Here is a 25357-nt window from a genome sequence, read left to right on the forward strand (position 1 = left end):
CATTTTGCAAAGGCAAATGCATCCTGTCACAGTGGCCGGATGGGACTACTTCAGAGTAACGACTCTACACCGCTCTGCATTTTATCTTTTTATTGGTGCTGCGTATTTACAGTGCTAAAGGTAGAGCTATTTACAGAGACACATCTTTTCAACTTTAATCAGAACCTCCGAATGGCGTTTGGCGCGTCTTGCGCCAGCATAACTTGGGGAGCCCCATCCTCTTCCCCCGACGCTTTCTGCGAAGTTCCGGAGTTGGGGGGATGGGTCTGCCCCCCTTTTTTCCTCCTTCCTGTCCCACCTGGGACGCTGGCTCTTCTACCCTGCCAGAGCCTTGGACCCCACTTCCTGTTTCCCCAATTGAGCTGGAGCTTTCCCTGCTCTCAGTCGTGCTCTGGGCTGGGCTGGAACTCAGGAGGGGAGGGGCTTCGCGATACCCCTTGCCCCTCACATCCATCCCCCTCCCAGGCCCCCCTTCCTCCCTCCCGAGAGGCTGCACGGGTGTCGGTGGTGACTGAAAGCCTAAAAACTCCGTGCTGTCCGAGCTGGTTGGTGTGAACACCTCCCCCCAGTTCCCTTGGCTCCCTCCTTCCTCCTGGGAAGAGGGAAAGCCCCAAAAGTCCGTGGCCTCAGAGCTGGTGGGGGTGAAAATCTGCTGCCAGTCCACCTCTTCTCCTGACTGAGAGGACCTCGGAGATACCCACATCTCCTCCTCCATGTCCTCAAACTCTGCTTCCCATCTCCATGGTGAACTGCTTTCCCCCTCCTGTGCTTCCTCCTCCTCCCCCTCCCTTTCCATGTGCCAGGGCTTGGGCCTGTGTGGGAAGAGGGCGTGGAATTCTTCCACTAAGAATTCCTCCTGTATCTGGGTGGCTGGGACCCATTCATTTTGGGATGGCGGGGCGTCCTCCCATGCCATAAGGTACTCCAGGCCCCTCACCCCCCTTCGTGAATCAAGGATGGCCGTTGCTTCATTGAGTGGCTCCCTGCCTCCTCTCTCCCCCCTCCCTCGGGGGTCTGTGCGCTGCCTCGGAACCTGCTACTTTCCCTGTACGGAGACAGCAGCGATCTATGAAACACTGGGTGCACCCTCATGTCCTCTGGCAGTGCCAGCCTGTATGCCACCGGGTTTACCTGCTGCGTGACCGTGAAGGGGCCCAACCTTCTGGGTGCCAGCTTCTTGCACCTCCCTCTGGTGGGAAGGCCCTCCGAGGACAACCAAACCTTGTCCCCCACCCTGATGACCTCCCCCGGTCGCCTGTGGCGATCTGCCCCCTTCTTGTACGCTTCCTTGGCCCTCTCCAAGTGTTCTCTGAGCTGCTGGTGCACCGTCTCCAGCTCCTCTGCCCAATCCTCTGCCTGCGGGCCCTCCTCCTCCTCCTCCCCCTCCCTCTCCGGGAAAGATCTGAGGTCGCGCCCGTAGTTGGGCTTAAAGGGCGACACCCCTGTGGAGACGTGCACCGCATTGTTGTAGGCAAATTCTGCCAGTGGCAGGCGATCCACCCAGTCCGTTTGCCTCTGGCTGACGTAGCATCTCAGGTACTGCTGCAGAATGGCGTTGACCCTCTCTGCCTGTCCATTGGTCTGCGGGTGCCGAGCCGTCGACAAGCTGACCTCCACCTGCAGGAGGTTCATGAGCCGCCTCCAGAACCTGGAAACAAATTGGCGGCCTCTATCCGAAATAACTCTTAAAGGTAATCCATGCAATCTGAATACGTGGTCAACAAACAGTTTGGCTGTCTCTTCTGCAGAGACCGCCCTGGCACACGGTATAAAATGGCACATTTTGGACATAAGGTCCACCACCACCAACACTGCGGTCTTGCCCCTGGACGACGGCAGGTCTGTGATGAAGTCCATTGACACTACTTCCCACGGCCTGTGCGGGGTGGCTAATAGCGCCAGCAACCCTGCTGGTGCTGCTCTGACTACCTTTGCTCGCTGGCAGGTGTCACAGCCCCGTACATAGTCCCGAACATCTTCCCGCACCCCTGGCCACCAGAAGTGTCTCATGACTAGGTGAGTGGTTTTGTCCCTTCCAAAATGACCCGCCGTCGGGTTGTCGTGCATCTGCTTGAGGACCTTACCTCTGAGCTGGTTGGTGGGCAGGTACAGGGCTCCTCTGTAAAAAAGCAACCCCCGCCTTTCCGCAAAGTCTTTTGCCTGCTCCCTCCCCCCTCGCAGCTCTCTGAAGATGCGGGTGGCAAACTCATCTGCTGCCGTCAGTGCTGTGAGTTCTGCCTCGCTCACCACTGCTGCTCCGCAGGACCATGCTGATGGGGGGAAAATGTGTCGGGGTGCTGGTGGCAACTCCTCCTCCATGTATTCTGGCTTGCGGGAGAGGGCATCCGCCCTGACGTTCTGCTCCCCCGGTATGTAGTGGATGGAGAAGTTGAAGTGCGAGAAGAACTCTGCCCACTGTATCTGCCGCTGGTTGAGCACCCTGGCCGTTCTCCAGAACTCCAGGTTCTTGTGGTCCGTGCACACCTGAATGGGGTGCTTGGCGCCCACTAGGAAGTGTCTCCAATGCTGGAACGCAGCGTGGATCACGAGAAGTTCCTTATCAAACACCGTGTAGTTGCGTTCTGGCTGTGTCAGCTTTCTAGAGAAAAAGGCACAGGGTCTCCACTCTCTGTTGGCATCCAGTTGCAACAGGATCGCTCCCAAATCTCTGTCTGAAGCATCGGTCTCAACGCGTAGGGGCGCATCCTGCACCACGTGGAACAGGTTCTGGTCGGAAGCGAACACCCTCTTGAGGCTTTCGAACGCTGCTTGCGCTTCCTGTGTCCACCTGAACTTCTGCTTGCCTCTCAGGCAGTCCGTGATGGGAGCCGTAACGCGAGAGAAGTTCTTGATGAACTTCCTGTAGAAGTTGGCGAAGCCTAGTAGGTGTTGGGCATCCTTGCGCGTCCTGGGGCTGTGCCAGTCCAGGATGGCCTGCACCTTGTCCTTGTCCATCGCTAGCCCCTTGTCTGACAGTTTGTAGCCCAGGAAGTCTACCTCTTTGGTGTGAAACTTACACTTCTCCAGCTTCACATACAGGTGGTGCTCCTTCAGGCGCTGCAACACCTCCCTGACATCCTTCACATGCTGCTCTGGGTCATTGGAGTAAATAAGGATGTCATCCAGGAAGACCAGGCATTTCTTGAAGAGGAGGGACCCCAGGACGTGGTGCATGAAGGCCTGGAAGCATGCTGAGCCCCCTTGCAAACCGAAGGGCATCACCAGATATTCAAAAGAGCCCAGAGGCGTGAACATCGTGGTCTTCCACTCATCGCCTTCCCGGATCCTGATCAAGTTGTATGCCCCCCTCAGGTCGAGCTTGGTGAAGATCTTGCCCCTGCGTGCCGCTGTCAGCAGATCGTCCACTCTGGGCATTGGGAAAGCCACCGGTTCTGTCATGTTGTTCAGGCGCCTGAAATCCACCACCAGACGGCGCTGTTGCGTGTCTTTCTTGTCCACCCAGAAGACCGGGCTGCCCCCTGCTGCCTTGCTTTCTCTGATGAACCCCCTCTTGAGGTTCTTGTCTATAAACGCACGCAGATCCTCCAGCTCCTGATCTGACATGGAGTACAGCTTGGCTGGGGGTAGCGTGGCCCCCGGCACCAGGTTGATCTGGCAGTCAAACGACCTGTGCGGGGGCAGGTGGTCGGATTCCGCTTCACTGAAGACCTCCTGCAGGTCCCAGTACGGCTTGGGTATCGCCTCACCCCCCTTGACGTGCATGGTGGCCACCGTGGCTATTGGAGGCCCCTCCCCTGGTTGGTGCTGCATGCAATGTTCCAGACAAAAGTCCGATCCAAACGTGATGCATCTCTGGTGCCAACTGATGGAGGGGTCATGGCGCGCCAGCCAGCTCATGCCCAAGACGATGGGGGGGTCTGAGATGGTGGTGACGTTGAATGCCAGTGTCTCTGAGTGTCGCCCCACCGTCATTCTCATGGGGGGGGTCTGGTGGGTGATGGCCCCTCCCAGCAACTCCCTGCCGTCAATGGTGGAGACGTGCAGGGGAAAATCCAGCTGCAGAAGTTGGATCTGGTGCGCTTCTGCAAAGTTTCTCGAAAAGAAGTTGGCCGACGCCCCCGAATCGATTAACGCGAGGACCGTCAGGGGATACCCATTAGGGAGCGTTAGCGTCACTTCTAGAACCACCCCTGCTCTGGGGGGGGGTGGGCTGGCGCTGCTCCTCGCTGTGCGGGCGGGTGGGTTGGGGCTGTTGCGTGCTGACTGCGCCTGGCTGCTGCCCCTTGTCTCCTGCAGGCAGGCTGTCTCGTTTCCCTGCTGTGGTGCTGCGTCAGTGGGGGAGGGCACAACCGTTCCCGCCTTTCCTTGCCATTCCCTGCAATGTGGGCAGTCTCTGACGAGATGCTGAGGGGAGTTGCAGAGAAAGCAATTCCTGCCTCTTCCCTCCTTGCGTCTTGGCGCCGCTGGGGTTTGAAAAGCCCGTGCGCGCGCGCTATCAATTTGCATGGGTTCCTGGTCTTGGCTGGCCCCTGGCATGGCGTGAGATGGCTGTTGGGGGAGTGGCTTCTCCTGCGACCGTGGGAACCAAGCCCGCTTTGCGCGCGTTGCTTGCTTGTCGTTCCACCGGGATTCCTGTCTCACCCCCACCGCCAGAGCCGCTTTGCTCAGCTGATCCATATTACTGGGCTTTGGACCTCTCGAGAGCTCATCTTTCACATCCTCATTCAACCCCAGGTAGAACGCCGCTTCCATCGGAGGCGAGTGCAGTTCCCACCCCAGTCTGTGCACCAGCATGGTGAATCTTGACCAATATTCGCGAACTGTCATTGTTCTTTGTCGTAAATTATGCAGTTCCTCTTTGGTCTGGTCCATATGGCTATCAGACGCATACATGGTTTTTAAAGCCTCTAAAAATAGTTTGACATTCTTCATGCAAGGATTTTTTGTCGCGATTAACGGTCTAAGCCACTCCCTGGCTGCCCCGGTAAGGTGTTCCACAATAAACGCTACTCTGTGCCCATCATCAGGGAACTCATCATGGTGCAGCTCAAGAGCATACACGATCTCAGTCTCAAAGCCATGATATTCCCTCAGGTCTCCATTGAACTTGCTTACTAGGGTCCCTGCTCTCCTTCCTGGCAGCACTTGGAGCTGGGCTCCCCCTCCTCCCTTGTTTTTCTCTGCATCCAACTTGTTTTGGAGGTCCACGGCTACCGCCCTTAACTGCTGCTCTTTCTCCTGAAGTGCTCTCACCTGTTCAGCAAGGTTGTGCCTGTCCTCTTTGACTTTCTCCGTTTCTTGCTTAGCCACCTTTAATTCCCCCTGTGCCTGCAACGCCAGTTGCTGCAGGTCCTGCTGGGCTTTCTCCGCGATCTGCTGCCATTTCTCCGCTTCTGGCGCGCTCATCCCGGCAACTCCAAAGTAGCCCCAAAAAAGATTCGGAGGTTGCTGTCACAGTGGTCGGATGGGACTACTTCAGAGTAACGACTCTACACCGCTCTGCATTTTATCTTTTTATTGGTGCTGCGTATTTACAGTGCTAAAGGTAGAGCTATTTACAGAGACACATCTTTTCAGCTTTAATCAGAACCTCCGAATGGCGTTTGGCGCGTCTTGCGCCAGCATAACAACTTGGGGAGCCCCATCCTCTTCCCCCGACGCTTTCTGCGAAGTTCCGGATTTGGGGGGATGGGTCTGCCCCCCTTTTTTCCTCCTTCCTGTCCCACCTGGGACGCTGGCTCTTCTACCCTGCCAGAGCCTTGGACCCCACTTCCTGTTTCCCCAATTGAGCTGGAGCTTTCCCTGCTCTCAGTCGTGCTCTGGGCTGGGCTGGAACTCAGGAGGGGAGGGGCTTCGCGATACCCCTTGCCCCTCACACATCCCATAATAGACTACATCTAATCACCTGCAAACAATCTCTGTCAGTTTTCAAAGTTTCTTTCTGACTACGATAAAAAAAGTTTGCTTACCTGTTCTGCCTTTGCAGCGTGCTGTGTTCTTCAAGCCTCCACTTACAACAGTAACTTCCACCTCATACTGTCTTCCTGGCATAAGCCTTAAACCAGTGATAATATATTCCCTTTGGTCTTTCTCCACTGTAGTATTCAGCAGCACCGTAGCATGGTCAAACAGCACAATACAGTACTTCTCCCAGTCTCCAGTAGGGCGCAACCAGCTCACTTTCAGAGCTCTTAACAAGCCCATGCTGTCAGCTTTCAGCTCTGAAACTTTCTGGGGAACTGAAACATATAATTTCAACAACATGAAACAGAAGACTGTGTTCTATCATGGAAGAGGTCATTGGTTCACAAGCGTACTTCAGTTAACAACCTTCTAGTCAATAGCGTCCCATATTTTTTCTTAAAATGACTAGGCAATACTGGAAGCGTGAATTTAACATTACTTTTCAATGCCCAATGAAAGAACAATATATGGTCCTGTTTCCTGTACCATGCCAGCAATGGAGGACGCTTGTAAGGGAGAAATAGCAGGTGGGTGGGAATGCTTTTTTTATCCAGCTAGACTCTGAAGTTAGAAGTGACCAGGCTGGATTGAAGAATGGCTGATAGGTAGGGTATTTTGCACAGTGAACTGATGGGTGTGGGGTACACTTAAGCATCCCTCTCGACAGCAGTTCTGCCCTGCAAGTACCCAACCCCACAGTCCAGACTATCTCATCAAATGCAGGCCAGGACCATGTGTTTTCTGAGATGATATCAATATCTGTCCCGATCTTCCTTCAGAGGTATATAACACAGATTTGCAAAAAGAAGGCTGCTGCATATGTAGAGAGAACTCCAAGTGGGTGCAATGTTTTTGTATCCTACTGAAACCAAAAGCTTGTCTTTCCCCATAATATCTCCTGTATGGAAGGTAATAGGTGGAAAACGTGGAAGTCTTTCTGTTTAGAAAATTGTAGAAACATACCTGTCCTGCCATATGCTGTCGCTTCAGTGAACAATTCACCACTGACTGTGTTGACATCAACTTGATAAAGACGTCCCGATATTAGTTTGTTGAAGTATGTCCCTGTGACATGTGGCTCTAAAGATTTCCTTTCCTTAGCAGATCCAAGATGAAACAAGGTGACATTGTAGAAATCAAGATTTCCTGGAGGCCCCTTCCACGTCACTTTTAGGGTATCCAAGGTGCCATCATTAGTTACCACCAAATCTAAAACTTTGGCTGGAACTATTTTTTTTTTTAAAAAAAGGAGTAAGAAATTTATCGGCTGTGTAGACTTCAGAACTGTATAAAATACTGGAAACTATTATACCAATGCACAGAAGAGTAACAGATATTATGGCTGAGTACAAAAATATTTCTCAAAATTTGGGAAATGAAACACTTTTAAGTGATTATTCACAAATCATTCATAAAGGGCTACAATGGTGACCTTTAGAGGCAACACTGCCTTCACTAAATGGGCTTAGTTGTCCCTTAGTGAAATCAGCAAATAGCCAAATCTGGCAGCCAAATAGACTGTAACATCATCACATCTAGTATACAATCCCTAATTGTCTAGGAACACTTGTGGGAGGACAGAAGTGAGAAAACAGCAGCAGTGAAGAAGAAAAATAGTGGATGTCATCTCCTAAAGATCTCAAGTAGCTCGAGACTGCAGCCCTTCATATTTCCCCCCAAAATCTGCAGGCACTCCTTACAATCTCATGCTCTGCAATCAATCTATAGGGACATTTATATGAACAAATCTTTCAAATGTCGACTGCGATTCTCACAGGAGGCCAAGTTGTTAGATTTCTACTGAAAAATGTATTGGTAGTTTTATCCTCGCACTCTGCTCTCTTATTCAAGGAAAGATCTGTAAAACCTTACCAGTCCTAATTAGTCTAAAATTGTAGTTCTCCAGCCCTGCAGCTTTGGAAATGATAGTGAGATTATACAGGCGTCCTGGTGTTAGTCCTGAAAAATTGTATGCCAAATATTGTTTCTCTAGATCCGTTTGTTGAACTGGACCATCTTTATCCAGCAAAACCAGCCCGTATTGATCCACATTCCCAGCACCTGGCAACCACGAAACATGGATTGTTTCAGCCTTGACTAAGACCTGGATATTTTCTACTGGAGAAGGAGCTGTTGAGAGAGAAGGAGTGGGGGGGGGAGAAAAATGGTTTATATACAAACAAAATTGTACAGCTGTTAAAATGTTTAGGATTTGCAACACAAATGTCCTTAAAATATATGGCATATTTTACAAAACAAAGACTGTAATATTTCACTCAAAATATTTATTTATGCTTAGAAGAGAAATCAAAATGGCTGAAATTAAAACAGAAAACCATCCTAATGCTACTCTGATGCAATACCTGTTTAAATGGCTAGATGGGATTATGGATATAACTTGGCTGATTTTCAGTAACTAACCCGTTGTCAACTTTTTAATGCTTATTTCTTGTTTGATGCTATGTTTTCCCCATAGCCTTTTATGGGATATGAGAAATGCAAGTGGAATATTATTATTGTAGGATTAGTCAAAGATAGATATCTTACCGGTAGAACCACTGGTGTTAGTTGAAGGGCTCTTTTTATTTCCAGCAGCTGCACTGATCGATAGAGTGTATCTGCTGCCAGGGGTGAGATTGTCAAATGTCTGTTCATTTCTTGAAAGGCCTCCAGGAACTTGGATCTCATGGACTTTGTTGGTGTTACTCTCAAGTAACTGCAGCTCATACCAGTCTACTTTTCCTAAGGATGGGCTCCACCACACCTGCAAGGTTGTGGTTGTAATTCCTTCTTTTTTAATTTCAAATCTCGCAGGTGGCAAGGGGTCTGCATTCCAGAAAACAAACAAACAAACCCTAATGCAATGCGCACAAATTCACTTAATCTTTTAACAAGTATGAAAATAAGTTCTCCACAGCAGTCACTGGGAAGGTGAGCAGAGGTCAACAACATGCCAAGGAAAAGAGCAGAAAGGAGAAAGTGGTGTTTGGAGAGTAGGAGAGGAATGGATGATACCTCAAAGTGAAAAAGGCTAAAGCAAGCACTATGAGGACGAGGATGGAGGAGGAAGATATTTGATTGAGAGTGATCACAGTTCAGATGGGAGGGGCATAGTGGGTGATGACACAGGTGATGATGACACAGTGGGAGTTATTAGTGCACAATGCTTTCTCAGTAGCCTCTGTTGGGAGCAGGACCAAAGGCAACCCAGGCTAAAGTGGTTCACAACTCTCTTGCATCGATTTTGGTGTGGTAGCACAAATCCCTAAGGCAATCATGCCAGCAACTTTGTAGCTAGCAACCTATTCCACAGTCAAAAGGAGCACAAGAAAGACTTGTGCACCGATTCCAACACCTCTGTGGAAAGTAACGGGGTGATTATGCAATGACAATAGGGGCATACTCTCATTTTGCTTTCTCAGAAGTAATATAAGGGTCAGAAGCTGTGTGTTGATCGCTTCCACACTGCTTTTGGCCAGTGGCCTTGAGCACTGGAGAGATTTGTGTATTGCTTCTAATGTAGATGCCCCATTATCCATCTCAGTAGCTCATTGCCTGGGGCTTGCAAGAACAAACCAACTCCTCATCTGACAGGTGTGCTGCCCTTACCAACCTAGGCTACCAAATGGCCATTCCTGTATCATGCCATCTATAATCCACCTCGTTACATTGCCTTTCCCCTCAGATCTGTAGCTAGCAACTATCACTCATTTTTTCCATAACTTCCTGCAATTTACTCTACAAAATACTGCCCTTGATAGCATTTTTGTAAGCTGCAGCTCATACTGAACACTGCAGCTGCCTTCTGACTGAGGTTGGTCATTAGAAGCATGTGCCATTGGTGCTCTGATAATGGAAATTCAAGGTTCTGCCTATGGGATTTACAAAGCGCTAAAAATGTTTCTGGATTTTGGATAGTAGAAGGATACGATGGTATAAGGGCTGAGGTTTAACACCTGATAGGTTTTTAATGTTTTTACCAGATTGTTACTGCCCTGAACTGTGGGATGGAGAACGCTTGAAGTCATCCAGGCCCTTTTAAAGACCTGCATTGATTTATGCAAAAGAATTAAGCAAATACAGCTTTCTCAGGGTGCTTAAGTCTAGTTGGGGTTGCCCCTTAAATTAAAAATTTACACAAATGAGGAACGACGTGGAGGTGAAACACAACTTCTAAGGCAAATTTTAAAAGGTTGCGTGCCTAGAAGGCGAAGTTCAGAAATTCAGACTTTATCTAATCTATCTACCCCAGAACACAAAACACTCAGTCCTCTGTACATCCGTTATAACAAAGGAACAATGAGCTTGGGAAGTGCCTGGCCTGAAAAGCCCTGGCTGGAAACAAACACTTAAAAAACCATTTACATTGTTATAAAGTTCTTGACTGGCAGCTGTCCAATACCGATATATCATAGAAATACAATATTTCTAAGAAGATATTTTTTTGCGGGAATCTTATTGAACACTGGCTACACAATTTGACATTTAAATAAGAAATCAATTGTGCTGAAACTTTGAAAAGTCGTGCTTTTTGTAAAGATTCCAAATAAGAAGCCAATTGCACCAGTTATTATTATTTCAGTTTCTATCCTGCTTCCTAGCAAAGTATTGCAAGTGGCTTCAACAGGAGTCAGTATTTTACCTTCCACATCAATTTATTGTTGCCAAATCAAATTAATGTATTGACAAAAAGCTGGTGCTCTTACAGAGAATCTAGATGTCTATCTGTCTCAAATTTTGAAAAATACAAACCTTGTTCTCATACAAAAATGCTTCTACCTTTACCTTATTTACCTGCAGTACAATGTCTTAGAGTATTTCATTTGCAGAGCAATCTTATGCTTGACTACTCAGAATTAAGTCCTACAGAGTCAAATGGGGGCTTACTCCCAAGTGATGGGTACCTAGGAGTAAATACCATAGCACAATGGCACATGCTTCTGAGTACGCATGTACAGGATTGTACTATTACTCTTTTAAACATCCAAGTTGAAAAAGCATTTTAGAGTATTGTGCACAGGAATAGATTATATTGCACAATTGATTATATTGTATCTGAAGGGGATGAAGACTTCTTAGCTATATATATTTAATATGACGTGTCTAACTTAGGTTTAATAATTTCATTGGTCTGCTCTGAGGACTAAGAAGAATACAACCCATTGCCTTTCTACAGTACACAATTTCCAAAAAGCATGGATATATGTTGCAAATGATATTTACAAACAAAATACAAAATGTTTTTATTTACATAGTATTTCACTTGCTTTGGAAAATAATGCTCTGTAGTCTGTTTCTACCTTGAGAACTTGTCCTATCAGTAATATGATATTGCAAGATACACCCTAATCATTATAGTGGAAGCTCTGCTGGGTTGTGTGAAATTACATTAATAATGTATCTGTTAGTTTGTAACATATTTGTACAGATACAAATGATGTATCAGTAAGTAGGTAAGGAAATGTGTCCTGAGACAATAACTAAGAATCATCACTTTGGATTACTCTGCTGCCATCAATTTCAAATACAAACAACAATGTACTTTAAAACTGCATTTAGGATTGCATTTGATAACATACCATGGAATATTGCACAAACTGCTCTGTGATGATTGATGCTAAAAACTAAGAGCATTTGCAGGTCCTTTAAATATATACAGGACCAAGTATGTTTCCTTGGAAAACTATCATAATCACTTTCTCTTTAACTCTTAAAGCTGCAATCCTGCGCCCCACATTTACTAGGAAGTAAGTCTCACTTAACTCAATAGGACTTACTTTTGAGTGGACATACATAGGATTGCAATGTAAGTGAGTATTCATGACTAATCTCACCTATGTACCTGTAAGAAGAACCGTCCATATTTTTCATTGTTAGTTATCATCGAGTATCACTCAACTATCCTGTGCAAAATCTGTATATACAACTAAAGGCGGGAAAGATGCCCAGCAGTGCAAAATGGGTTACTTCCAGGTAAGGGAGCATAGGATTGCAGCCTAAATTGGGACAAAATTACTAAAGTGAGCTTACTGAAAAATTATGACTAATATAAACAGAAACTCAAAACCCAGTTGTAAAGTAAGATATACTATATGCTTGAATTTCTTTTTCTTTTTTAGATTTCAAGCAACCTCTTTTAATGAGTTCCAGATCATTGCTTACCTTGAAAGTCAGTTATTAAGCTTAACTAAGAGAGATTGTTTTTAGGAACTAGAATAAAGTTCTACCAAGTGGGGTGGGGGTGGGGTGGATTAATTCTGTACCCACTGACCTACATTTGGAATATATCGAAAACGTGTTTGGAATGACTTTTGTTATCCCTTTATAATCTCCATTTCACAAGTTCAGGTTGAGCGTCACAGAGGCAACAGGGCAATGACAGATCCTCCCTCTATGCCAAAACTCCCCTCAAAGTGCTAAGCAAACCTGCACCTGTCACCCATACCTGTTTGCAATGTGATATTGCTGGTTTCTCCATCAGACAGAGAGACAATCCTGATATAGTACCAAGTCCCTGCTTCCAAGCCGTTGTAGTCACACTCATAGGAACTGTTGACTTTCTGGATGGGCTGGCAAACCCTGTACAAGGCATTGCGGGAGTTGCAGGTAACACTGAAGTTACAGGGGTATCCCAAACTGTTCCACCTGAGATGGACAGACTGGCCGGAGACCTTCCACTCTGTCTGGTTGATGGTGCATTTTACTGGAGCTCCTAGACCACTCTGGAGAAGGATCAGAAACAGCATACAGTGATTATCTCATCCAAGAGCAAATGATTTCCGTCTCTTCTACGGTCACCTGAGGCAATCCTTCTAAACTTCAGACTGTTGCACTTTAATCTTAAATATAGACATGGAAAAATCCCTCAGTTTAGATGGAAATGACTTCCTTATATGTGTGCATATAAAATAGCACACACATAGACACACGCCTTGCACTCTGTACATAGAATACCCAACACCTGTAGACACAAACCCCAGCCACAGAACGCAGCTTCCTATTCTCCTCTTTGCATAGGTGTGTGCGGGTCACGGGTGTGAAAGGGTGGTAATTCATGTGCAAAATGATGAACTCTTTTTGAATAGTAGTAGTGGTTAACTTCAGTTCAGCCAGCTTGGAGAAGTATCATTATGTCGGGGGTGGGGGGTGGGTAAGAGAAGAGAACGCAGGAGAGAACTTCCATCCTGGATGGGATCCTGTTTGATAAGCTGACGCTGAAAGCAAAGTTAAGTTAGAGGCTGATCTGACAGGTAGCATTGGAGGCGGCAGGCTGCATTTGCTAGGAGGGAGAATCATAGAAGGGACCCCGAGGGTCATCTAGTCCAACCCCTGCAATGCATGAAATTTTGGATCTACCAACGGAGCTATCCCGGCTGTCTCCAGCTTCGGCTCCTGCCTTGCAAGTCCCCCCCCCATCCTCTTGCTTTGCGCGTGGCTGCCACCCACCTTGAGAAGGGCCAGCGCGAGAATCCACAAGGAGACTCCCGCTCCGCATCTCAGCCTTGCCATCCGCTTGGATCTGCAAGGCAGCCTGCAGGTGGTGGGGGCAAGGAGGCGCCTTTGGACCCGGCGGCGGCGGCGGCGGCTTCGTCAGCTCCCTCCCCTGCCCGCCCGCGGGGCCGAGGGTAGCAGCCCGCGGCCGCCCTCTGCTGGCCAGCTCGGCCGCGGCAGGCAGGCCCTCACGACGCTCCTCGAGGAAGTTTCCTTCGCGCCGGCCGAGCGCAAGGGCCGCTGCCCAAGGCGAGCAGGCGAGGCGAGCAGGCGAGGCGGGAGACAGCTGTCCGCCGCTCTCCCCGCGCGGCCATGGCGGCCGGTTGCTCCTCTCTGCCCCTCGCAGAGCCAATGTCCGAGGCGGCACACACACACGAGAGAGAGAGCCCTCCGCCTCAGCCAACAGCTCTTTGGCGCCTTTCACTTTGCTCCTTTCCTCACAGCGCCTTGGCGCTCGCTCTCCCTCTCCCTTGCCATCATGCCCTCCCCGTGTTCCTCTCTTCCTCCGCCGCACCCTGCCCCTCTTCCTTCCTCCTCCTCCCCTCGCTTGCCTCGGACCTTCTTTTCCCAGGGCTATTTCTGACACTGGAGATGATTTCCTTCAGGCGTTTCTCCTCCCCCTGGAATGTCCTCTGTAAACCTCCTCAGTTCACACTTGCCCTTCAGTGGTCGCTTGCCTTCTCCTCCTCTCCTCTCCCCTCAGGGGATTTCTTCTCCCTGGGATCCAGAGATTGTTTGGACAACAACAACAACAACAAAAATTGCTAAACATCTTCCAAAACAATATTGCCCACCTACATCACAAAGAACTCATAACCCACTTACTCTCGGCAACCAGAAACACCATAACCAGACACTGGAGAGACCTGTCAGGAGTAAGCATGGACCAATGGTACCAAATAGTAGGCCTATGGGAAACAGCCTTTCTAGAAAAATTAACCAATAAGCTGAAACTTACACGGAGACAAATAGAAGACACCTCCACCCTAGTATGGCTCTCCTTTATCACATACTCAACCATAGCTGCCAACTTTCGGATTTGAAAATAAGGGATGTCCCGGAGACAGTCTATGGCAGGCATAGGCAACCTTGGCTCTCCAGATGTTTTGGAACTACTACTCCCATGATCCCTGACCACTGGCCCTGTTAGCTAGGGATCATGGGAGTTGTAGTTCCAAAACATCTGGAGAGCCAAGGTTGCCTATGCCTGGTCTACGGTATATCTAACAATCCAGGATAGCAGCAGGAAACGGCGCTGGAATAAGGGAATTTCCAGCAAAAAAGGGAAGGTTGACAGCTGTGGCTTGGAATAAGGGAGTTTCCCAGAAAAAAGGGAGGGTTGACAGCTATGTGACCAACAAGACAATGACAAAAACCCACCAACAGCATACAAATCAAAATGGCTAACCTGATCCAAAACACCCACCCCCTCACTCACACATGAAACAAAAACCACCACAGCCAACCACAAATGAACAACCATATCCTAGGCCAACCCCAACATCTCTCTCCACTAAAGAAACACAAGCAACAGTAGAGAACCTGCACAAGTGACGCTGACAAAAACACCACATATATCAAGCAAAACAGAAACATCGTCACCCGACTCCACCCCCACCCACCGTTCCCCCATCTACCTCTTTCCCCCTTTTCTTTCCAATGCCTCAACAAATGAAACTGATTTGTAAAAATGTTACAAGAGACATTGCACATATTTCTGTAAATCAAGAAAATCTTTAATACAACAACAACAAACAACAACAACAGAGGCAGCCACTGCTTTCACTCGCTTCAGCCATGGGGTCATGAGGTGGAGTGGGTAGAGCCAAGGCTGAAGCGAAGTTAGACCACAGGAGGCAACTCCTAGGGACTGAGGTCCCTTTGACCCCCATAAAATATTTGAGATGGTTGCCCCCCAAGAGTTGATAGGCATTGCCATTCAAATGGTGCATGTGTTATGGGGCTTATCTGAGGCTCCCCCCCATTTTTAAATTCAAGTTGGCACCCCTAAGTTATTAGGGTCAAGGAAATGAACCCAGGGGTAGTGATATTTTCCTCAACACAGTTGCTGTGCCCAGGGGAAATGGCTGCGTGGACACCGTGGCTGATACCTGTGGTGAACATGACTCATGCAAATTTTCTACAAACACAGAGCCGACATGCCCTCTCTGCCGTTGGGCTCCCTTGAACCGAGAGCAAAGATGGCTCTCCCCACAACAACCACCTCAGCAACTATTCCAAACTCTCTTGACTGTCCAAACACGACCTTAAGTGCCCTTTCAGAGCTGAGATATAATTTTTTTCTCTGTAGGCAAGCTCTTTTCCTCCCTTTTACCGGAAATGCAAATTTCCTCTGTTCTGTCTTAGCAAGCACAAATCCGTAATCAACAGACAACCATTATTTTTCTCTCACACATTCCAGCCAATATAGTTTAAAAATATTGACAAAAGTGTTGTGTCAAGTGCAAAAAGTCCAATGGTATCTCAAATCCATGGCTGTAAGACTATCATTAGCCTGAAAAACTGCCAATTTGTCTCAGTTTTTCTTTTCCTTGGATCAGCATGTGCCTTGGAGGCAACTCTACCACCCTGGACCCAAATAAATTGCCCTTAAGAAATATATAACACAGGGGTCAGCAAACTTTTTCAGCGGGGGGCTGGTCCACTGTCCCTCAGACCTTGTGGGGGGCCGGACTATATTTTGAAAAAAAAAATGAACGAATTCCTATGTCCCACAAATAACCCAGAGATGCATTTTAAATAAAAGGACACATTCTACTCATGTAAGAACACTAGGCAGGCCCCACAAATAACCCAGAGATGCATTTTAAATAAAAGGACACATTCTACTCATGTAAAACCATGCTGATTCCCGGACCGTCTGCGGGCCAGATTTAGAAGGCGATTGGGCCGCCTCCGACACCCGGGCCTTAGTTTGGGGACCCTTATATAACACTTAAAGCAAGCAAATTTCCATATTTTCAAGGAATATTTGCCTATCCTTTGGAAAAAGAACAGACAAATGAATTCTGCCAATTCTTTTCCAATAACAATTAGTTAGAATTATTTATATATACACTAAAGAAACGATCTGTAAACAAATGGTAAAGTTTGCAGGACAATTAAGACAGCACTGATGGAAGGCAACCTTTTTGGTTTACATAGATATAGTGCTCTTGCAGCTTTCAATATCTTAAATACCGCACCACTGTGGAGTTGAGTGTGATGTCTACCTCTTGCTGCAGACGATACTAAAGTGGGGTCTAAAATGACACCGAAGAACTCACTTTTAATTACCTTTTAACAAGATGAAGTACAAACAGGTTCAAGTGTACCATGTGAACACTTAGTAGAGCAACAAAACCATAATTTGAAATGGGACAACAAATGTAAGTAGTGCCAAATAAATATTACAACTGATACTGAACAGGCGTGCAACAATACTATTTCTGGTGACCCAAGTTTTAAGAAGGCAGAGTGAAAGAAAGAGCTGGAAGGAACTGTGGGGTGTGACTGAACATATCATCAATAGTAGGTTCCAGTCTGCTTTAGATCCTTTCCCAAGGTTTCCTGGCTTTAAAACACACACACAAACCTCTCTCCCTTTTTTATCAAGAGGAAATGGGCTTTGCATAGCTTTTCTCATAGTTCTGGAAGCGTAAGCTGCAGATTTACTTGCAACCCAAGGTTGGTCTTGTGTAAACAATTTGTAAAACCATCATCACCAAGCAACCACCACCGTGCCTTGAAAATCAGGTGAGCTCAGTCAAACAGCAGCATCCAGCCTTTCATTGTGTAAATGAATAAATGTTATTGTTCGTCACAATAATGTTTAGCATATTAAAACCGCCCACTATGTTTTCAATGTCTCAGATATATACTGAACATATATGTGCCTCCCTGAACAATTGACATACATGGATATGGATGGTCAGAAGCAAAACAAAGTAAAGCATAATTAACACCGCAACCCACCATGAATCCATATAAAAAGGAATCTCCTTTCAAAAATATACTCAAGGTGTGCTGCATACTGAAACATGCCTCGACATGTACAGTGGTACCTCTACTTACAAATAACTACTTACGAATGGAGCTCCGTCCGCCATCTTGGATGCGGTTTAGATAGGATTTTTTCTACTTACGATTTTTTAGGTAGGGTTGCTTCTACTTACGATTTTTTTCTCCCAATGCATTCCTATGGGATTCGACTTACATTTTTTTTCGACTTACGAATGTGCGTTCAGAACGCATTAGATTTGTAAGTAGAGGTACCACTGTAAGTGAATCAAACCAGAAATATACCACTGCTGAGGCCATCAATGGAAGAGGAATCTTCCAACATTTATCTTCACTAGATGTCCACAAATTCTAGTGGCATGCGTACCTTTCTAATCTCCTATCATGTCACCTCTTGCTCTAACCTAAGAAATCCTAAATGCTGCAACTTTTTCTCACAGTGGAGTTGCTCCATGCTGTGGGCTCCACAGTGACCCCTGTGCTCTGTGTACAGTTTCCTCTTGTGTAATGGTCTTTTGAAAGTGGTCTGGAAGGCAGCATGGAAGTATTTAGCCTAAATCAATGTTAAATAAATAAATCTCCTACCCCCCGTACCTTTAACAAATTAACAATAATTTGCACAAGCCACATCATCTAACCCTTTAGCCTCATATAACTCAGCCTTCTTATGCAACCCTTCTTAAAGAAGCTTTTGACCCCTGATTGGACAGGAGTGAATTCTTTCCTGGACTCATTTCCCAATTTGGGGTACATGTCTTTTCTGAGCTGGCAGATGGAATAGCAAGACCTATTGTCTCTATTGTATGGCACATAGTTCTCCACTCTGAAGCTTGCAGCCAAAAACTGGTTGGCTAATTCAACTCAAAAATATGTGAAATTGAGTGAGAATGCTGCTTTTTTTGTTCCCATTGCCCCTTTAGGGTTTGCAAGCCACTTCCTAGTTTATTGTTTATCCTAGTTTATGAATAGTATCTTCCATCCCAAATAAAACAACCAACAGGCCTGGCAAATAAATCATACTTGGACACCGGCAATGAGACAGCATCCTCAGGCCTGTTCCAAGGCATTTTGCCACCTGAGGCAAAGACCAAGATGGTGCCTTCTCCACATTCCATGGTTCAGAACCTGACTAAATCGGCAACTGAACCTATGTTTCCACACTGGCAATGGGAGAGTCTCTTCCACTGCACTTGAGGAAGCAGGCTAGCTGAAGGAATCCAGTGCAGGCCATGTGGCATACACAGTTGTGCCTTCCAACAGAGGGGGACATTTACGGGGCTAGCAGCCATTGCTGTCCCCAATGTCTTTGCTGGTCTTCCAGTAGCAGCAACAGAAGGAAGATTTCTCTCCCTCTCCCTCCTCCCCTCTTTAATGCCTGGCATGCTGCCATAGCAGCATACCAAGCATCCTCAGAGAAGGAAGAGGGGGGGGGGCAAAATATCTTCCTCCCTTCCCCTGCTGCTGGAACAGCAATGAAGATAAGTGAAGGGGATATGAGGCAGGAATGGGGTGGGAAAGAGCTGGGAGGCAGGGCTTAAAGTTCTTCTCTGACCGTGAGCTAGAGAACTTGTGAGCCTGCAATGTTTGCCTTTCCTGAGCCAGGAAATATGAATTTTGGCTGCACCATTATCTAACACAGTAGCTCAACCAGCCTGTGCCAGAAGCTGCAATATAGATGTGACTCTGCTTGCTAAATCATTTGCCAATGGTGAGGACCACCGTCCAATCCCTTAGTGTTTGAGGCATTTTGTTTTGTCATAGGCTGATGTTTCTTGGCAATTTAAAGCATATAGTAGAACCACATATCCGCACAAACTCCTCTGCGCCTTATGATTTATCTCTTCCCATTATGAAGGTGACGATCATGTTTCCGGCAATTCTCAGTCAGTTTTGCATGCCTTAGGTTAGGTACAATTTGTGAAGCTTGAAGGATTCAATCCTCAAAGTAGCTGCAAAAGAACTACTGCCAATCCCAGTTATGAGCTGAACTTACCTGTTCTTTGGTGGTAGAGAAATGATGGGTAGGTGTGGGAATCCAGGGTGTTTTTGTCACTTCAAGTACATTCTGGGTAGGATTGACTTTGCCCATGTTTTTATTGTTGCTTTCTGTGACATTGCTGATGAAAACCACCGTACTGCTACCGGTAGTGCCAAGAACATCCTGTGGACTGTGTGTTATAGAATTAAATGTAAGGTCTGTGTTTCTAGTGGTTCGAACAAATGTTTCAGCATCTTCAAAATCTAAGATGAATAAATGACAGTAAATAAAGTCAGTGCCAAGCATAGTTGAAAATACTTTTAGGCATATTAATCACATCTTGTTTATTGTTCTAGCCAAAGGCCATGAGAAACTTGCAGCAGTAATATTAATAAAATAATCCATCCATCCATCCATCCATAATAAAAGCCAACCTCCATGATGTATGAGAGAGAAGATACCAGAGTCACCAAGAATCTTAAATATAGCTTAATTTCAGGTTAAACCTCAGAATCACCAAAACAATTTATAACCATTTTATCTATTTCATTTGTCCTGATTTTATTTTTGCAGCTAGTGCATACTGGACACTCTGTTATTGTCAAGAGAAGCCCAACCATTCCTGCTTGCTAGTGAGAACAAAGGTTTCAGAAAGTGATCTCTTGGATCTCTGCAAAAAGGGGCAGGCTAAAAGATAATGAGTGATGTCTTCCACCTCAGGTTAACCACAGATACAAAGTGTGTCTGTGTATGGGATCTTGTTATAGTGGCCTTCAAAGACTGTGGTGGGCGTCACTTGGAAAAGCAGCTCCATAAAAGCATTTCTTAATGAAACTGGCAGGAGTTTGGTCAGATAACCAGCTCTAAAATGCTGTTATCAGGAGTGGGTACCAAGGGGAAAATTGAATGTTCCTAATTAGCTGCAGGTAGCCTTCTAGATTCTATCCAGAAGAGCCAATCCCTTAGCTGACACTTGTTCAGGGGGATTTCAGAGCTCAATTCTGGAAAACACCAGCAACAACATTTTGACAACCTGCTTTCCAGGGTTGGTTATCTCAGGAAAGCACTTGACTGGCATAGTAGCAATTCTTTTAATATATTTTAACTGAGTGCAGTTAATATATATTTTTTAGAACTCCAGGATCTATCTTGGAAACCCATATATTTAATCCACAAAGAATGAAATGGAAAAGTCCTCCCAAAAATAAAAAAATGACAAAAAGAAGAAATAATCCAAAAAAGGGGAGGGAAGTCAATTCCACATCCAACCAAACTTATTTAATCCCTCCCACAAAAATAAATCCAATTTAAAGACTGAAGAGCAGGCAGATTAGCAAATAGATCAATAATAAAAGTGAAGTGCCCAAAGTGAGATAGATAGATGATAGACAGACAGACAGATAGATAGATAGATAGATAGATAGATAGATAGATAGATAGATAGATGATAGATAGATATGGGCAGCTTTCTAGGTCAGTATGGTCTATGTTGGCAGTGACTCTCAGGATTTCAGAGAGAAGTATTTTCCAGACATACTGTACCTGATGATGTGCAGAATTGAACCTCTCAGTTTAAAGCAGATGTACTATTGCTGAACTATGGCAGACAGACAGATAACAGTATGGTCGTAGGTTGATTTTTTTACCATTTTAATTTGACTTATTCGTTTATTATGATGGATGAATTCAAAAAGCATGCTTGTCATGTGATAATCAGCAACCACCCTACAATAGTTAGCTCATTCGAGATCTTCAAAATGGATACAGAAAAATGCATATGCAATAAAAGACTAAATTGAATTCAATCGATTATGTGGGCTGGTTATTAGAAACACCTCTGCCCAAGGTCAAGGAATTCACTTTTAACTAACACCTATATATACAAGGTTCAGTACATTTTGTGGGTGTACATGATACATGTAACTGTGTTACTGACAAATCTGTAAACTCTAAGCCTATTCACACCTGTTCTTGAAGCACTACCTAGCAGTCTGGGGCAAGTTCCTACTCCTCTCCACACCCAGTGCTTTCTCCACTGTTCATCAAGGGAGACATGGGTAACCCTTCAGCTTTGGAGAATCTGGTCCTGATGTTCCTGCGTGTGCCCTGTACCCTTTCATGTGCTCTGTACCTGTGTACCACTTTGTACAAGGCATACGGGAGCAACTTGTTTTTGCAGATTTTGGTGGGCTACTACAAAATCAAGAAGTTCTCCAATTCGTTTGTGGACTGCCATACAGAGCTGATAGGCTGCGCTAAGCCTGGTTGGTCACAAATGGCTCAAGACTACTTTATACGGTAATAACAGATATTCAGAACTCTTCCATGTAAAATCTCATGCTCGCTCTGTTCAGGAAATAACCTGGAGGGCACTGCCCACAAGCTTCTGGTAATGGGTCATAATTATATGAGCTTTTTAAAGTCACCTATCTTTTAGGGAATGCCAAAATTACAATGAGAGTGCAGGAAGAAACTTTTACACATTTTCCATTCACATTCCTTACTTCTCCCTATGTGGTAAGAGAATGTCATGTCCTTTCTATGTGGCTGGGAATTAATGTACAATCTGAAGTGTTCTATGACCACTAGTGCTACATTTATAGGCCAAAAAGTTTGGGACTGTTCCTTTGCAATGTGAACTTCCCCCTCTCACAGCAAATGCCATGCATGAAACTCTGCTTCTAGGAGGCAAATTACTCCTAGAAGCAGAGTTTCATGCATGGCAAAACCTTGTTTTGCTGCCACAACAGTAGGCTGCCTGCCACGTATAAATTTTTTTAGCTCACAGCCCCTCTAAAAAGTTGTAATTACTAGGTTAGAAGCAGCAGATGTTTCCAAATATGATCACTCAGTGTGTAATTATGAAGTCTTAGAATGTCAACCTATGATTTCTCCCCTGCCAAAAGGACCACTTTGTGAACTTTCATCTTGAAGTGAACAACATCCTTTAAAAACAACAACACTGACATGCATGTTTAATGCTACCAATAAAATAAAACTGTCTATCTTCTGTTTACATGTACAAGATGCATGTTCCTCCAAGGTCCTTTTCAACGTAAAACATGCATATTATTATGTTGGCCTAACATGTATTTTGAACCCCTCAGGAAGGCCCACCCCCGCCAATGAACACACAACTCATTTAAAATGTTTTTCTATTTTAAACTGTAATCTTTGCTCTTCTCTGAAGAGGAAATTGTAGGAGTCTGTTAAATTACACACACAAAAGTCACTGTAAGTGTGAGGCCAGCCCAACATCCAGCACTGGCCATGAGACAATCCATTCACAGGAGTCCAATAATACATTTGTGGGCTAAACTCCTTCATATGGGAATCACTACTCTATGTTATTATAGAGCGATGTAGCTTTTGTGACATGATGATTGCTTCAATTATTGCCTTCAGGAGATTTTGGAACATATGGGCAACACTGTGTAAACAATACGCTAAAAAATAAATGTGCCAATTTAATTCAGGGCCAAAGTGGAGGTGATAATAACGGTCATGCAGTTTGCCTCTGCATAGCAGTATTTTCTTCTGCAAATAGCTGGCGTAGGGATCCCTAAGCCGCATGGCAGAGAGTTGGGCATTAACCCTTTCCTCCATCATGGCCCTGATTTCAGAATTGAAATCGAAATATTCACCCATCTCTACTTATGAACCACTCAAGCATGGTGTCAACGACCAGTCCTGACAATGGCACTTCACTCTCACAGGCCTTGGTGGTGGAAGGTCTATACTTTCTTACAAACAGCCTCCACCCCCAGTCTAAAACTGCTACTCATCAGCAACAACATTACAGAGATATGGACACAAAGACCAAACCCTATACTGTAACAATTCTATCCTAGTGTTTTCTCTGGCAACACTCTTACATAGCCTAATAGTGTTATCTACCATATTGGGTTCATTTGTTTTTCTCACCTTTAATGTGTCATATGCATCACAATGCCCCTCTACACAGCGTAAACAGGGCTTTATCTAAAAGAAGAATAAATGGGCACTAATCTGATATCAGAAATGGCAACATCCCCAAACCAGCAGGGGAACATTCCAACCTCCTGGTATGTTCTAAAACTATAAGGTGGTCATCCTTGAACAAAAAGGGAGACTCTTGAACTTCAGAGGAAGACTCCAATGTGCAACCACTGAATTGCAAGTTATCCATAGAACGAGTACCATCACTTCTGGATTGAATCAATCAACACAATGGGTTTTATTACACTAAATGTGTTGTTTTGCATAGCAATGCCAGGACTGGAACAAATAATAACACTGTGCATATTGGAATATTGCATGTGACTGTGGTTTTTGTTGTTTGTTTTTTTAAATCAGAACTACAATAGAAGAAATGTGGTGGAGGAGTGACACATGAAACTTAAGGCCCAGGCTGTGTCCACTGGGAAGGACTGTGATATTTGCAAATTTTAGTAATCTCTTTCAGGTTGCATCCTATGAGCATTAGCCTGCAAATACTATTGAACTCAATGGGGCATACTCTTGAATAGAAAGTATGTTTGTGGCAGAGACAAAGCTGATTTCAAACCTGTGGGTTCAAAAGTAGTTTGTGATGCTGCACAAGGAGTTGCTGTTATGGTTTTACAATCAATGTTATTTTATTGACTAGTTGATTTGTATATTTGTTTTGTTTTTGTATTGACTGTGAGCAGTGTGGCAGATATAGTAGTAGTAGTAGATTATGATGATGTAATAAATAGTCAACAGTGCTGCTCAGCTCTTAGTAAGGTTTCCATCAACAGAATGGGAAGGGAAGCAATTTTTGCTCCCACAATGTCCTTACACACTAAGGATGAGCCAATCCATCAATGTTGGTTTTTCTCAAGTTATCATTCTTGCAGTAACAAGTTCAACACCCCACATTTCCACATCAGTTTGCATTTCTTTTTTCTTTTTAATATCGTCATCAAAATTCACCAGCATGTTCGTCAGATTTTCTCATACACACACACACACACACACACACACACACACACACACACACACACATGTTTCTATGCAATTTTACCTTTATACACATTTTTACCAAGCAATTTTCTTAATACGATGCTGCATGCCAATGTTATTTTCACTGATACATACATTTTTGTGCATGGTTTACTGCAGTATATGTATTTTTTTGTACACCATAATTGCCTGAAGAACTGCATTGCAAAATTCAGGGTAGTATGAATTTTAAAGGATGGTTGTGCTTTGGTTCTTCTATAGCATCTGAAAATGCAAATCTGGGAGGTTCAACTTCAAATACAAACAGAATCAATTTTCTCCCCCATCCCTACCCCACACCCAGCTAAATCTGCTCTGAAAGTTTAGGGACCATCCAGAGCAGATTTAGAAAGGCAAGAAGGTGCAGGGGAGAAGGGGAATCACAGAAAATTGCTTCCCTCTTTATTCTGCTGAACATCAGTCAAAGGATACCACTGGATAAGCACATCACCACCATCATTAGAGCAATAGTGAAGTCACAACCCTTACATGCCTTTGTATGTAATGGGGCTCATTGGATCACAACTTTGCTCTCATAATTGGGCTCGTTGAGTCATAGCTGGACTGTTTAGGAGAAACTATAAGTGCATTCTTATCACCATGCCTTCCAAATGCACATCAGTCATTTAGCTATTATGCTATATCCTTTTTGCTTATCCTCTGTTTTGTCTACTTAAGACTGCAGACAAAACAAAGGGAGGATATAAAGTACGAGTAAAATGACTCATGTCACACTTGGTGTCTGATATTTTTTTTCTTAGTCGAAATTAGGATTCTTTTTGGGGATTTTAAAAAAAATTATTAATGTTCTAATCACAGTACAATTTAGTCAATCAATAATATGTAAGTTGCTTTTCAAATAAAACTAAAAACGAAATAGGTTAGCTTATAAAATAAGATAAGGATTGGATTTGCAACCACTGAACCATTGTTCCTTCT

The 25357-nt window shown here is 45.1% G+C and overlaps 1 protein-coding gene across 3 annotated transcripts in view; it reads right to left on the reverse strand.

Annotated features, from left to right (window-relative positions):
• Nucleotides 1-25357, reverse strand: part of PTPRB (protein tyrosine phosphatase receptor type B) — a 76610-nt gene that overhangs the window by 43653 nt on the left and 7600 nt on the right. For 2 of the 3 annotated variants that reach the window (XR_004693330.2, XM_035127168.2), the window contains exons 3-8: nt 19430-19677; nt 12371-12647; nt 8473-8751; nt 7798-8055; nt 6889-7152; nt 5931-6200 (exon numbers count right to left, since the gene is read on the reverse strand). Coding sequence is in view for 1 of the 3 variants with exons in the window: in XM_035127168.2 (XP_034983059.2) it covers nt 5931-6200; nt 6889-7152; nt 7798-8055; nt 8473-8751; nt 12371-12647; nt 19430-19677 (1596 nt within the window). In the remaining 2 variants the exon portion in view is untranslated. Of the gene's footprint in view, nt 1-5930; nt 6201-6888; nt 7153-7797; nt 8056-8472; nt 8752-12370; nt 12648-13371; nt 13925-19429; nt 19678-25357 lie in introns of those variants that run through there. The other variant, XR_004693331.2, reaches the window with a different exon arrangement.

This window comes from Zootoca vivipara, chromosome 10 (genome assembly GCF_963506605.1).
Source record: "Zootoca vivipara chromosome 10, rZooViv1.1, whole genome shotgun sequence".
In the NCBI taxonomy this organism is placed as follows: Eukaryota; Metazoa; Chordata; class Lepidosauria; order Squamata; family Lacertidae; genus Zootoca; species Zootoca vivipara.